We start from the raw sequence: 13,623 nt of genomic DNA on the forward strand, positions 1-13,623 counted from the left end.
TCGAACAACAAAGAAAGCAGCATTGCCATTGATAAACAGATTTTACACCGTTAAGATCTTACAAAATAACAATTCCAAGACGAACCACATTAAAACACTGCCACTATCTACACAAACCCTAAACTATTCAGATCTTAAGCGCGCTCGCCTCTAATGCGCCTTGCGAGCTGAATGTCCTTGGGCATGATAGTGACTCTCTTGGCGTGGATGGCGCAGAGGTTAGTGTCCTCGAAAAGCCCAACGAGGTAAGCCTCCGCCGCCTCCTGAAGCGCCGCTACGGCCGAGCTCTGGAACCTGAGGTCAGTCTTGAAGTCCTGCGCAATCTCACGGACCAGACGCTGGAAAGGCAACTTCCTGATCAGGAGCTCCGTACTCTTCTGATACTTCCTGATCTCACGGAGAGCCACCGTTCCGGGCCTGAAACGGTGAGGCTTCTTCACGCCTCCGGTTGCCGGAGCAGACTTCCTTGCTGCCTTTGTCGCCAGTTGCTTCCTAGGGGCCTTACCGCCGGTGGACTTGCGAGCTGTTTGCTTGGTACGAGCCATTTTCCGATCACCAGATTTTAGTGTATGGCTGAAATTTGGGAAATGGGGATTTTTGTGAGTGATGAAGTGGTGGAAATGAAGAAGTTTGTTTATATAGTGCTCTGGTTTTTCGAATTTTGGGGCTCGTGCCGCGAAGGGTGTGAGAGAGGAATGATCGTAGCCGTTGATTTCTGTGCATCGCGGGGTCTAGAATGGACGGGTGTTGTTTATTTGGAGCTGTGTCTGCATGCGGATCGGTGACGTGGCGCGTTGATCGACTGGGGGATTGCTAGATGGAGACCGTTGATTTTATTATTATGTACTGCTGAGATGGATTGGATGGAGTGACGCGGATCGATGTTTGTTGGGAAAGGCGTAAAATACGGGGAAGTCAAAGAGAGTGGGAACTTTTCGGTTTTCACATTTTGGGCGGGTTCAAGACCAAATACAAGTGAACTTTGAGCCCATTTTGAAGTCATTAAATGGTTATTCATATTAACGCTTTGATCCATAAAGCCCATTATATTAGTCCAACGTTGAAGACATGAATTAGTACATTCCCCATGACAAAAAAAAAAAAAAACAGAAATATTAGTACATCCCCCAAAACTAATTTTAATAACCACATCAAATTTGAACTAGAAGAGACCAACATTTCTGTGCAATTTAATTTTGGTTGCTCAAAATTAAGTTTAGGGGAAAAGCAAACAAGAATTATATTTTCAAGTTATGTTTTAAATGGTAGATTATCAGTACAGTATAGCCAAAAAAAAAAAAATTGCTAGATTATCTTAACATGGTGAACCTGAATTTTCTTTTTTAAATGTTGTTCGTTTTGGGTATTCATATAACCCTGCTCTGAAAAAATAATAAACGTGCTACTTGCATTGTTTTTCTTTTCTTCTTTGTTCTGAGGCATCAAGAGGAGAGAGGAAGCCATTTTCCTTGTCATTTTTTTTAGGAGAAAAAAAATTAGAACAAACATTTGTTTTTTATAAATTTTCTTTTTCTCATTCTGAAGATGATCGGTAGGAGTTATCAGCACTACTGCAGAATAACAATGACCTTTTATCCTTTATTCGTTACAGAATCTCTTAAAGACTTTTTTTTTTTAAGAGATGGTAATTGGTCACTGACCAATTTAATAAATAGACCAAAATGCATGCATGCAAATTAAAATGAACAAATTATGTGATGATTTCAGGTATTCATCACCGCCCTCGATGCATGGAACCCCATGCATGTGGCTGGTTCTATATGGATGAGATGAGATGCTGTTATTGATTATTGATAAACAAAAATGATGATATTATTGCATATAATATCTGTTAATCCAACAGATAGAAAGAAAGATTAGAGACATCAAAATAAGGAGGAGGCGAATCTGTTGGATGGTAGTGGGAAGTGTGCTTTATTCCTTCCTTACCCTCCTCATCAATCTCTCATGCTTTCACCAAATACACCAATTTTCATTATTCATATTTCTCACGTATATAGCATGTAAAAAGGAATCACTTTTTTTTTTAATCTCTCTCTCTCTCTCTCTCTCACTTAGCTCCCTTTTTGTTTGATTCTACGTGGGGGGTTCTATGGCCTATATGCCTATTTCTGTCTTGGTTTCTGTTCTCTCTTTTTCATACATATACCACAGCATACATACATCTCCTTCGGTTCCTTATAGTTTATTGCAACATAAATTACACAATGTAGAATTATTGAATTAAGAAGAGGAGGAATGGCAGTTTATGCATGTCCATCCATTTGTTAAAATGTGGCTTAATTCGAAGTTTACCCTTCGGAGATGGAAATTCATTGACGCTATTGGCGAGGAAGAATAAACATTTTGATTCTCCCACTAAATAAATATCTCAGTGGATAGCCACGCACGTCATTGTCAATACTCTAAAATAATATAAGTTATTATTATTATTTATAGATTATCCTACGTTTACATCAAAGTTAATCACGTATAAAATATACATTAAAATATAAATATATATTTAAAATAAATTAAATCTTAAATATATTTATATATAAATACATTAGTGATTGATTTTAGTAACTAATTTTAATGTATAAATAATATTTTTGATTATTTATATACATTAGCAAAATTCTGTCTTTATTATTATTAATATATCTATTCTATGATTCGATTTGCCTAAATGTGGAAGAGAATGCAGCTGCACAAAGAAAAATATGATTAATTGCTGATATTTTAGTCCGACATTTAGATTGAATCAATAGAAATGATATCAATCATGGATGAAATTTGTCCATTCATTTCTTTGTAAATCGTGTCTCTTTGTTTATAACTTTAATTTTAAGAGCAACAATAATGTTCACATAACAACAAATAACATGCACTGTCGGACAATGCATGCATGATTTCATTCATCAGATGCAAAATGCCAAGGTCCGTTTCAACTTTCAATAACATCTATTTACCGTGGATTGGCTTAATCTGAAAAATAATAATTCTAGCGATAATTAATTAATATTAAATATGATAATTTTAAATTAAAATATATATTTAAATAAATCTTTAAAAAATTTTATATTAGATATTTTTGTTCTTAAAAAATTTTTATTACATTAAAATTATTGAATTTTATAAAAATAAGACATATAAATCTCTACTATAGTTATTAGATATGTTATTTTTATTTGGATAAATAAGTTTTAAAAAATATAACAGAAAAACTTATATGTCATATTTTTGTAAAGTTTAAGAATCTTAACGTAATAAAAAATTTTTGAAGACAAAAATATCTGATGCAAATTTTTTTAAATACCTATTTAAATAAATACTCTTTAAATTATTTAGACTAATTTTTTATTATTTTTTAAATATTATTATAATAAAAGTTCCTGAAAATTGTCCGAAACACAGTTATGTTCATTGGTTATAAACCATTTTTAATAACAGTTGTCAGTTTAATTAATTTATTTTTTTTAAAGAAATGTAAAAAATAGAAAAAGAAATAACAAATAAATTTTTTATTGTTTGAGAAAGATTATGAATTAATGAATAGGAGGAATGGTAATGAATATCTATGGGGCAGGGATCCTTCTCCTGTTTTTCGTTTCCATTCAAAAAATTATCTCCCATTTATGTCTATTTTGTCTTTATTTTTTTTTCCGCAGAAGAGGGCGGATACCTATAAATATTAAACTTAAAAAAAAAAATAACCATGAATATCCCTAGATTATTAAACCTATTCAATATTATTTAACTAAATTTCTAACGTACAAACTAAAATAAAACGAAATAGACAATTTTGCAACATAACAAAATTTGGTCGACAATTATAACTTTTTGATGGTACTTTTTTTTTGTAATAATACAAATTTAAATAATTAGTTGGTACAAATTTAAATATTATGCATATCATTAATACAAATTTAAATAATTTTGTTATCTTAATTACCTAATGTGGCGTAGGAGTATTGACATAAATATCTTTGCGTATAGATATATCACCATGCACTAACACATGAACACGTTGTAGGCGATCCGTTCCCATCCCTAAATGACAGTAATTCCTGCCACGTGGCCATAAAAAAGAGGTTTCATAGACAGACAACAATTGAACTTCGAGATTTAGTTTACACCTGTCCAATGGCAACAAAATCAGATAGGATAGAGTTCAGGAGATATTTTCTTTTCTACTGGTGGTAATGAAAATGTTTCTGTGCCCCACCACTCAACATGTAATTTCGTCATGGCACATCTATCCCGTCTTAGATGTTTCTGATCCACGAAGATTCAACTTGCCATTGCAAACTCTAAAGTGGTTCAACACAGCAGTCGAGAAGTATAAGCTGAAAGGGAACAAAACTTGTGAAGGCTGCATATTCGTCATATTGGTAGGACGCACTGACTATTAGTAAATTTAGTATGCCATTTTTTTATGTAGAACATAACTTGTAGAAAATTAATTTCCTATGCATTAGTTTCGAGAGTTCAGGCACTAGTACTGTTATTCGTATGAGATATACTAATATGTTGCTGAATTACTTGCATTTTTGTTGACTAATTTTAGATGTTTCAGCGTATGATTTCAGTTGAATGTTTCATGTCACTAGTTCTGTGTGCCTTGCTATATATCTCTTGTATACGCTAGCCGATGTTCTTCCTTGTGTAATGGGTGTTTTGTAAGAAAAAAGTTAGTTATAATTAAGTTTATTTTTTGTTTTAAATCGAACTTTTGTCTGAATGTGGTTATTTAAAATTGCAGCATCAAAAAGAGATTTTTTGGACAGGTTTGTTGGAGTTTTAACTCAATCTATTGGTAGCGATGTGGATGATTATTGTTCTGAGGGTTACCTGAAAATGGAGGTTGATCTCGGACGAGATCTTCTGTATTGGTCGGAGATAACGTGTCCGGCTGGCTGATGGCGGCCGGAGCTGTTGTATCCGACTTGTTGGATTTACAGCATTGCTGATCCTTGGTCACCGAAGGGTGAGGGGTACCTGCAAGAGACTCCGATGCTTAAGTTAGCATGTGTATTAAGCAGGTTTTATGTAGAATCAGAGTATGAGTTACACCTGGGTGCTCCAGTGTATTTATAGTAGTGTGGGCTGACCTTTCTGATAAGATAAGTTAGTTATCTTATCTTATCTTATCCTGTTTTGGATGAAGTCAGCTTATCTTCAAGGGAACCGCCTTTATCTCTATAGGCTGGGATTGCCTTTGGATTTGGGTCGTGTTCCTCTATTTGGGCCCTTTATTGGGCTTTCCTGTCGATTTGGTCGAGTTCTTTAGAAGAGGTCGGGTAGTCTGACCTGAAGAGGTCGGTCGCTTTGTCGCCAATCATCCCGAGTCGGGTAGCTCGACCCAGGGTATGAACAGTGCCTCTGCTTGAGCTCGTCTTCTTTTTTGAGGTCGAGTCCTTTGACTTCGATCTTTAGTGAAATTGAGTCTTGGGGTTTTCCTTTCCTGTTTGTTCGTCTGTCGAGTTGTTTTGCCCCTCATCCGAGATGTTTTGTTAGTAATCCACTCTTTTTTTCTTATTGTAAGATTTAGTTGGCCTCATGTCTTCTCGCAATAACGTTGTAGAGATGTCTTCCTAGGTTCCCGAGGGCATGGCCGATTGGGTGGACTCGATGGTTCTTATGTGTGTCTCTTTGGTTGATTCCGAGTTTTGCGCGCAGCTTAGGCAGTTTCATAGGGTCTGTAGTAATCCTGGTGATGAGAAGAATTATGAATTTGTCCCTCCCTCTTCTGAGGAGAGAGTTTGTTTCTCTACTCGGGTTGTTAATGATCGCCCTTTTTTCTATGCTTATGACTTCTTCTTTGGTCAGCTGGGTATCACCCTTCCTTTTACTGAGTTTGAGACCGACCTGTTATGGTCCTGTAATGTTGCTCCCTCTCAACTTCACCCTAATTCCTGGGGTTTCATTAAAATTTTTCAATTGTTGTGTAATGGTTTTGGTATCCCTGCCTCGCAATCTCTCTTTTTCTACCTATTTGTCTTGACAAAGCCTGGAGTAGTAAAAAAGAAGACAGCGTGGGTCTCCTTCCGATCTTCCCAGGGAAAGAAGGTCTTTTCCATGTTTGATGAATCATTTCGTGATTTTAAGAACTATTTTTTCAAGGTCCGAGCTGTTGAAGGAGCTCGGCCCTTTTTTCTGGATGAGAATGATGAGCCCGCCTTTTCCTTGGAATGGCAAAAAGATGTGAGAGTGTCCAGATATACGTGGAAAATGTTAGATGAGGCTGAGCGAGCTTTTGTGACTGTCTTGGAAGAACACTGGGGTCAATCCCCCTATCTTGATACAAAGAAATTTTTAACCAATCCCTCTCTTCTTCAAACTGAGCTGGGTTTTTTGCGTTTCCTTTGTTATCTGTTTATATTGCTTGTGAATGCCTTTCTGACTTGTAGCTTAATTTCTTACTGTTGTGTCTTATTTGCAGAGGCGATGAAGAATAATGAATCCATGAAGGCTTTTAAGAGGGCACAGAAGGCGACTGCTGCCAAAAACATCTCGGCTAAGGCGGCCGGGGAGGGATCTTCCCAAGTGCGTATGAAGCCGTCCATGCCGAGTTCTCCCGGGATGAGGAAGGTGATCCCTACTCCCCGAGTTCGTTTGGCTGACCCTCTTCCAACTTCTGCTGCTCCTTCTGTCGCTCCTCCCAATAAGAAACAAAAAACAGTTGAGCCCTTCGACCTCGATGCTCCCGACTTTAATACTATTGAATTTGTAGATCAGCAAATCGGCCCCTATGGCGCCCTTTCTATAGACGATATGTCCATTCTTCATCATTTGGAATTTATGACCCGAAACAGCATAAAGATGGGGTATATGGAGGCTGCTCTGCACCGAACTGGTCAGAACCTACCTCTCCATGCCACCAAAGCATTTATGGAGGAGGCAAATCAAGAGTTCGACCGGATGAAGGGGCTGAAGGAGGAGCTCAAGGTGAAGGTGGCCAAGTTGGAAAAAGATCTAGAGAACGAGAAGGCGAGTTCCCTTTCTCTAGCAGCTTCTGTGCGGTTGGCCGAGGACACGGCAATGATGCATAAGGATAGTTATGTTACGTCCTATCGGGAGGTGATGCCCCTGAGGGGGGAGCTGGAGAGTGCCCGGGAAGATTATTCTGAACTTCAAGGTCATCTTGTTGGCAGCGTGACTGCTGCTTATGAGAACCTGAAGGAGCAAGTTCGGGTTATTGCTCCCGAGGCCGACCTGACCCTCTTCAGCCTGGATAATGTTATCAAGGATGGCAAGATTTTCCCTGATGACGAGGATGATGATAATGTCGAACTTCCCCCTGTGTCCTCTGCTAAGGTGTCGACTTCTGCTGTTCCTACCGAGGTCGACCCTTCCGCCTCTGATCCTGACTGCCAGATCTTAAACCGAGATGACGGTACTGTGGATGTTGTTCCTCTCCAGACTCGCCCTCCGCCTCCTGCTAAAAAGTCTTCTGACCCTTAGCTTCATTCATTCTGGATATTTATATAGTTGGCCTGGCTTGTGGGCTTTTTAAACTCTTTATGTTTTGTTAACTGCTGACACTTTCTTGTTGCTTGCCTAGCAACTTTTATTTTTGAAAAACAAAAGGTAGCTCGCTTAGCTTTTTAAGGTAGGTTTTGGTGGCCTCCAAGGCTTTTATAACTTTTTGTAGACTATATCATGCTTTTTGTGCTTGATTTGGTATCTCTTCTGTTTTCTGAGAATGTTGGAACCTTGCAGCTCGACCTTTTTGGATTTGCTTTGTACTTTTGTAGCTTGAATCCTTTGTGGTTGTGGTTATGTGGGTCTAACTTGTTTTTCGGTTTTTTCGCTCTTGCTTGTATTTCTGTCGATCTATAACCGATTTCTTCAAGTTAGTCTTCCCAGTTGTTTTGGTAGTCCTGTTCCGGTTTTCTTAGGGGTTACCTTTGTAACTTGCTTTGTAGTAGGGCGACTTCTTTACGTCGTTCTTTTCTAAGTTATTTTTGTAATCTTCTTTCTTGGATCTTTGTCAGATCTCTTTCAGGGATTGCTTTTATAACTTTTTAGTAGTAGGAGTCCGACTTCGTTATGTCGGTCTCTTTTGAGTTATTTTTGCAGATAACTTTTTAGTAGTAGGAGTCCGACTTCGTTATATCGATCTCCTTTAAGTTATTTTTGCAAATAACTTTTTAGTAGTAGGAGTCCGACTTCGTTATATCGGTCTCCTTTAAGTTATTTTTGCAAATAACTTTTTAGTAGTAGGAGTCCGACTTCGTTATATCGGTCTCCTTTAAGTTATTTTTACAAATAACTTTTTAGTAGTAGGAGTCCGACTTCGTTATGTCGGTCCCCTTTAAGTTATTTTTGTAGTCCTCTTTTTTGGATTTGTGTCAGGTCTCTTTCAGGGACTACTTGTATAACTTTTTTGTTTTGGGTTGACTTTGTTATGTCGGGCCCTTCTAAGTTAAAGTAATCCTCTTTAATAGGGTTGGCCAGACCTCTTTCCAGGGTTTACTTATAACTTGGGTTGACTTGGTCCGACTTCTTAATGTCGGCCAGTCTTTAAGTTATTATTTTAGCAATCTGTAAGACCTCGTCAGGTTCTTTTTTAGATCACTTTCGATAACTTCTTACATTATTCTATGTTCATCTTTGCCGATTTGTAGAAAGTGGTTGTCATCTCTAGATCGTCCTTTGGGTGAATCGCGTTTTCACCTTTATCAGACGGTTATCTTTATCGTGATCGTATAGTGAAATTATTTTTTTCACTTTCTGCCGATCTGTTGCTTTATAATCGGACAATGAATACTTCAGATTAATGCGTCTTGAAATCTTGTAGAATATCTAAAATATATATTTATTTAAAGGAAAGTGCAAATATGTACATTTGGGAATTTTTCATCCCTTTATGTCGAATAGTGTTTGAGTCTCAACTTGGTGCCTCATTAAAAAACATTTTCAGGAAAAAGAGTGCATCCAATGGTGAGATCTTTTACTTTTCTAGCTGTAATACCTTCTTAGGTTGCAGGCGTGCCATGATCTGGGGAGCTCGCGTCCATCGAGTTCGGACAGTCTGTAGTAGCCCTTTCCGAGTACTTTTACAACTCGGTAGGGTCCTTTCCAGTTTGCTGCCAACTTTCCTTCTCCTGGTCGAGTTGTTCCAATATCATTTCGGATTAGGATGAGGTCGTTCGCCGTGAAACTTCTTGGCACTACCTTTTGATTATATCTGGAAGCCATTCGACGTTTTAGTGCTTCTTCCCTGATCCGAGATCTTTCCTGAATTTCAGGTAGTAGGTCGAGTTCTTCCTTCTGAAGTTGAGAGTTGGCCTTTTCATTGTAGTGGAATACTCTGGGTGACCCTTCCTCGATCTCTATTGGGATCATTGCCTCCACTCCGTATGCTAGTCGAAAGGGTGATTCATTTGTCGTGGAGTGTGGCGTTGTTCGATATGCCCATAGGACTTGCGAAAGTTCTTCGGCCCAAGCTCCCTTTGCATCTTGTAGTCTCCATTTTAACCCTGCCAATATGACTTTGTTGGCAGCTTCGGCCTGTCCATTGGCTTGAGGGTGTTCGACGGAGGTGAACTGGTGCTTTATATTCAAGTCGGCTACTAGTCTCCTGAAGCCTGCGTCTGTGAATTGAGTGCCATTGTCTGTGGTTATGGAGTATGGAACCCCGAACCTCGTGACAATGTTCCTGTATAGGAATTTTCGACTTCTTTGAGCGGTGGCGCTGGCTAGGGGCTCTGCCTCAATCCATTTTGTAAAATAGTCTACTCCGACTATGAGAAATTTTACTTGTCCGGATCCCTGGGGAAGGGTCCGAGAAGATCAAGTCCCCATTTTGCAAATGGCCAGGGCGAGGTTACACTGATGAGTTCTCCTGGCGGGGCGATGTGAAAGTTGGCATGTTTTTGACATGGTGGACATGTCTTTTCAAATTCTGTAGCTTCCTTCTGTAGGGTTGGCCAATAAAATCCCGTTCGAAGTACTTTTTTGGCAAGAGCTCGTGCTCCGAGATGATTGCCGCACATACCGCCGTGTACTTCTTCTAACACTTCCTTTGTGCTGTTGGTCGGCACGCATTTAAGTAGTGGTATTGAGATCCCTCTTTTGTACAGGATGTTGTTTATAATAGTGTAGTACTGTGCCTCCCTTTTTAATCTTTTCGCCTCTTTTTCCTCCGTGGGGAGCGTCTCTGCTTTGAGGTAGTTAATTATGGGGGTCATCCATCCTTGGTCCTGACTTGTGATGGCTAGGATTTTTTCTGCTTCCGATATTGACGGGTTCTGTAGCATTTCCTGGATGAGGCTTCTATTGTTGCCCCCTGGTTTGGTGCTGGCTAGTTTTGAGAGTGCGTCAGCTCGGGCATTTTGCTCGCGGGGTATGTGGTAGATTTTATATTCCCCGAGTTGTCCGAGCTGTTCCTTGGTTTTATCCAAATACTTTTTCATGGTGGGATCTTTAGCTTGATAGCTCCCTGTTATTTGCGAGGTGACTACTTGTGAATCACTGTAAATGTTGAGTTTTTTAGCTCCAACCTCTGTAGTCAGCTTCAAACCGGCTAATAACGCTTCGTATTCCGCCTGGTTGTTTGAGGCCGGGAACCCGAACTTGAGGGAGAGCTCAACTTGGGCTCCTTGGTTGCTTTCTATTATCACGCTTGCGCCGCTTCCAGTCTTATTTGAAGAACCGTCCACGTAGAGATTCTATTCTGTGGGGGTCTCCGAGGCATCTGTGAATTCTGCGATAAAATTGGCTAGGTATTGTGATTTAATGGCCGTCTGAGCTTCATATTGGAGGTCAAATTCTGATAACTCGACTGCCCATTGTAAAATTCTGCCTGCTAAATCTGTTTTATGCAATATTCCTTTTATGGGCTGGTTGGTTCGAACCTTAATAGTGTGAGCCTGGAAGTACGGGCGAAGTCGTCGAGATGTTAGAACGAGAGTATAGGTAAACTTTTCTATTTTCTGGTAGTTTAGATCGGATCCTTGTAGTGCTTTCCTAATGAAGTAGACAGGTTGTTGCCCACTTTCATCTTCTCTGACTAGTGCTGAGGCTATTGCCTGGCTTCCTACTGCGAGATATAGTACGAGTGGTTCTCCTTCTCGTGGTCGAGATAAGATAGGCGGTCGTCCTAAGAACTCCTTGAAGTCTTGGAAGGCTTGTTCGCATTCTGTCGTCCATTCGAACTGTTTTCCCTTCCTTAAAGTAGCTTAGAAGGGGAGAGATCTTATCGCTGCCCCTGTTATAAATCTGGATAGGGCGGCCAATCTCCCGTTGAGTTGCTGCACTTCTTTGACACAGGCCGGGCTCTTCATGTTGAGTATGGCTTGGCATTTATCCGGGTTTGCTTCAATTCTTCTTTGTGTGAGCATGAAACCTAGGAATTTGCCTGCTTTTACCGCAAAGGTGCACTTTGCCAGATTAAGTCGCATATCGTGCTTCCTTATGGTGTCGAACACTTGAGCCAGGTCGGACAATAATGTATCTTCGCTTTGTGTCTTTATCAACATGTCGTCCACATAGACTTCCATGATCTTTCCAATGTGGTCTGAGAAGACTTTATTCATCAGCCTTTGATAAGTAGCTCCTGCGTTCTTGAGACCGAAGGGCATTACGATGTAGCAGTAATTTGCTTTTGGCGTTAAAAACGAGGTCTTTTCTTGATCTGGTGGATACATGGGGATTTGGTTGTATCCCGAGTATGCGTCCATAAACGATAGGTATCTATATCCGGAGGAAGCATCTACCAGAGTGTCGATACTTGGGAGTGGGTAAGGATCTTTTGGGCAGGCTTTGTTGAGATCGGTGTAATCGGTACACATTCGCCACTTCCCATTTGATTTTTTCACCAAGACGACGTTGGCTAGCCATAATGGATACTTGACTTCTCTTATGAATCCTACCTCCAGTAGTGCCTGTACTTGCTCTTCCACCACTTGGGATCGCTCTGGCCCAAGTTTTCTTCGTTTCTGCTGCACCGGCCGAGATCCCGGATAGACCGCCAACTTGTGGCACATTAGCTTGGGGTCTATACCTGGCATATCTGCGGCTTTCCATGCAAAGAGATCGACATTATCGCGTAAGAATTGTATCAGTAATTCTTTTGAGTCTCCTCTTAAGATCGTTCTGATATTAGTTGTTTTGTCCGAGGTATCTCTGATCTGAACCTTTTCTATCTCGCCTTCCGGCTGTGGACGGAGTTCTTCTCGTCGCTGAACTCCGCCAAGTTCAATTGTATGAAACTCTTCTCCTCTGCCTCTGAGGTTTAGACTTTCGTTATAATAGCGGCGTGCCATCTTTTGATCTGCTTTTACCGTGGCTATCCCCTCTATAGTTGGGAATTTCATGCATAGATGTGGAGTTGAGACTATTGCGCCTAGTTGATTGAGTGTTGTCCGACCTATTAGGGCATTGTAGGCTGAACTTACGTCGACCATGATGTAGTCTATCTTGAGGGTCCTGGATTGGTTCCCTTTTCTGAAGGTTGTGTGTAGCGATACGTATCCCAGTGGTTGTACCGGGGTATCTCCTAGTCCGAACAGACTATTCGGGTATGCTCTAAGCTCCTTTTCGTCTAAGCCGAGTTTGTCGAAGGCTGTTTTGAATAAGATGTCGGCAGAACTTCCTTGGTCTACTAATGTGCGGTGTAGATTGGCGTTTGCCAGTATGATAGTGATGACCATGGGGTCGTCGTGTCCCGAGATGATGCCGGATGCATCCTCTTTAGTGAATGTTATCGCAGGGATGTCGGGTGCTTCCTCTTTTCCCTCGACATGATATACTTCTTTGAGATATCTTTTTCGGGATGATTTGGAGATCCCGCCTCCTGCGAATCCCCCGTGTATCATGTGGACGTGTCTTTCTGGTGTCCGAGGTGATCGCTCAGCTCGTCCGTCATCTTCGTCCCTTCGTCTCTTTCTTTGGTCATCATCTCGGGTAGCCAGAAAGTGATCTAATCTTCCTTCTCTCACCAATTTTTCTATGATATTCTTTAAGTCGAAGCACCTGTTGGTGGAGTGCCCTCGAACTCGGTGGTATTCACAATATTCCTTCCGGTTTTCTCCTCCTCTTTTGCCTTTGAGTGGCCGTGCTGGGGGAATTTTCTCCGTATGGCAGACCTCTTTGTATACATCGACCAGGGATACTCTGAGAGGAGTGTAATTATGGTATTTTTTTATTTTCTCCCCTTGTCGATCTTCTTTCCTTTTGGATTCCTTGTCTTTGTCTCGGTAGGAGGCCCTGGATTTTGAGGTTTCTCCCAGCCGAGCATTCTTTTCCATGTTGATGTATTTTTCTGCTCGCTCCTGTACTTCGTCTAAGGAGGTGGGGTACTTCTTTGATATAGATTGGCTAAAAGGTCCTTCTCGTAGGCCATTGATGAGTCCCATGATGGCGGCCTCTGTTGGTAAACTTTGTATGTCCATGCATGTTTTGTTGAATCTTTCCATGTAGTTGCGGAGATTCTCCCGATCTCTTTGCTTGATCCCTAGTAAACTGGGTGTGTGCTTGGCCTTATCCTTCTGGATGGAGAATCTGGCCAGGAACTTTTTGGCCAGGTCGTCAAAGTTTGAGATAGACTTTGGAGGTAAGTTGTCGAACCATCTGATCCCTGTCTTCGTGAGGGTTGTTGGAAAAGCTTTGCAG

At 40.5% G+C, this 13,623-nt stretch overlaps 1 protein-coding gene across 1 annotated transcript; it reads right to left on the bottom strand.

The window, feature by feature from the left end:
- Positions 1–1,376, bottom strand: LOC112733555 (histone H3.2). The gene has a single exon (XM_025782547.3). It carries the CDS (start codon positions 543–545, stop codon positions 135–137), a length of 411 nt encoding a protein of 136 aa, XP_025638332.1. The 5' UTR covers positions 546–1,376; the 3' UTR covers positions 1–134.
- Positions 1,377–13,623: the final 12,247 nt, after the last annotated feature.

The sequence above is a fragment of the Arachis hypogaea genome, chromosome 13, assembly GCF_003086295.3.
Source record: "Arachis hypogaea cultivar Tifrunner chromosome 13, arahy.Tifrunner.gnm2.J5K5, whole genome shotgun sequence".
NCBI lineage: Eukaryota > Viridiplantae > Streptophyta > Magnoliopsida > Fabales > Fabaceae > Arachis > Arachis hypogaea.

Coding starts and splice junctions, on each gene's coding strand:
- LOC112733555 (XM_025782547.3), bottom strand. CDS start 545: ATGGCTCGTACCAAGCAAACAGCTCGCAAGTCCACCGGCGGTAAGGCC.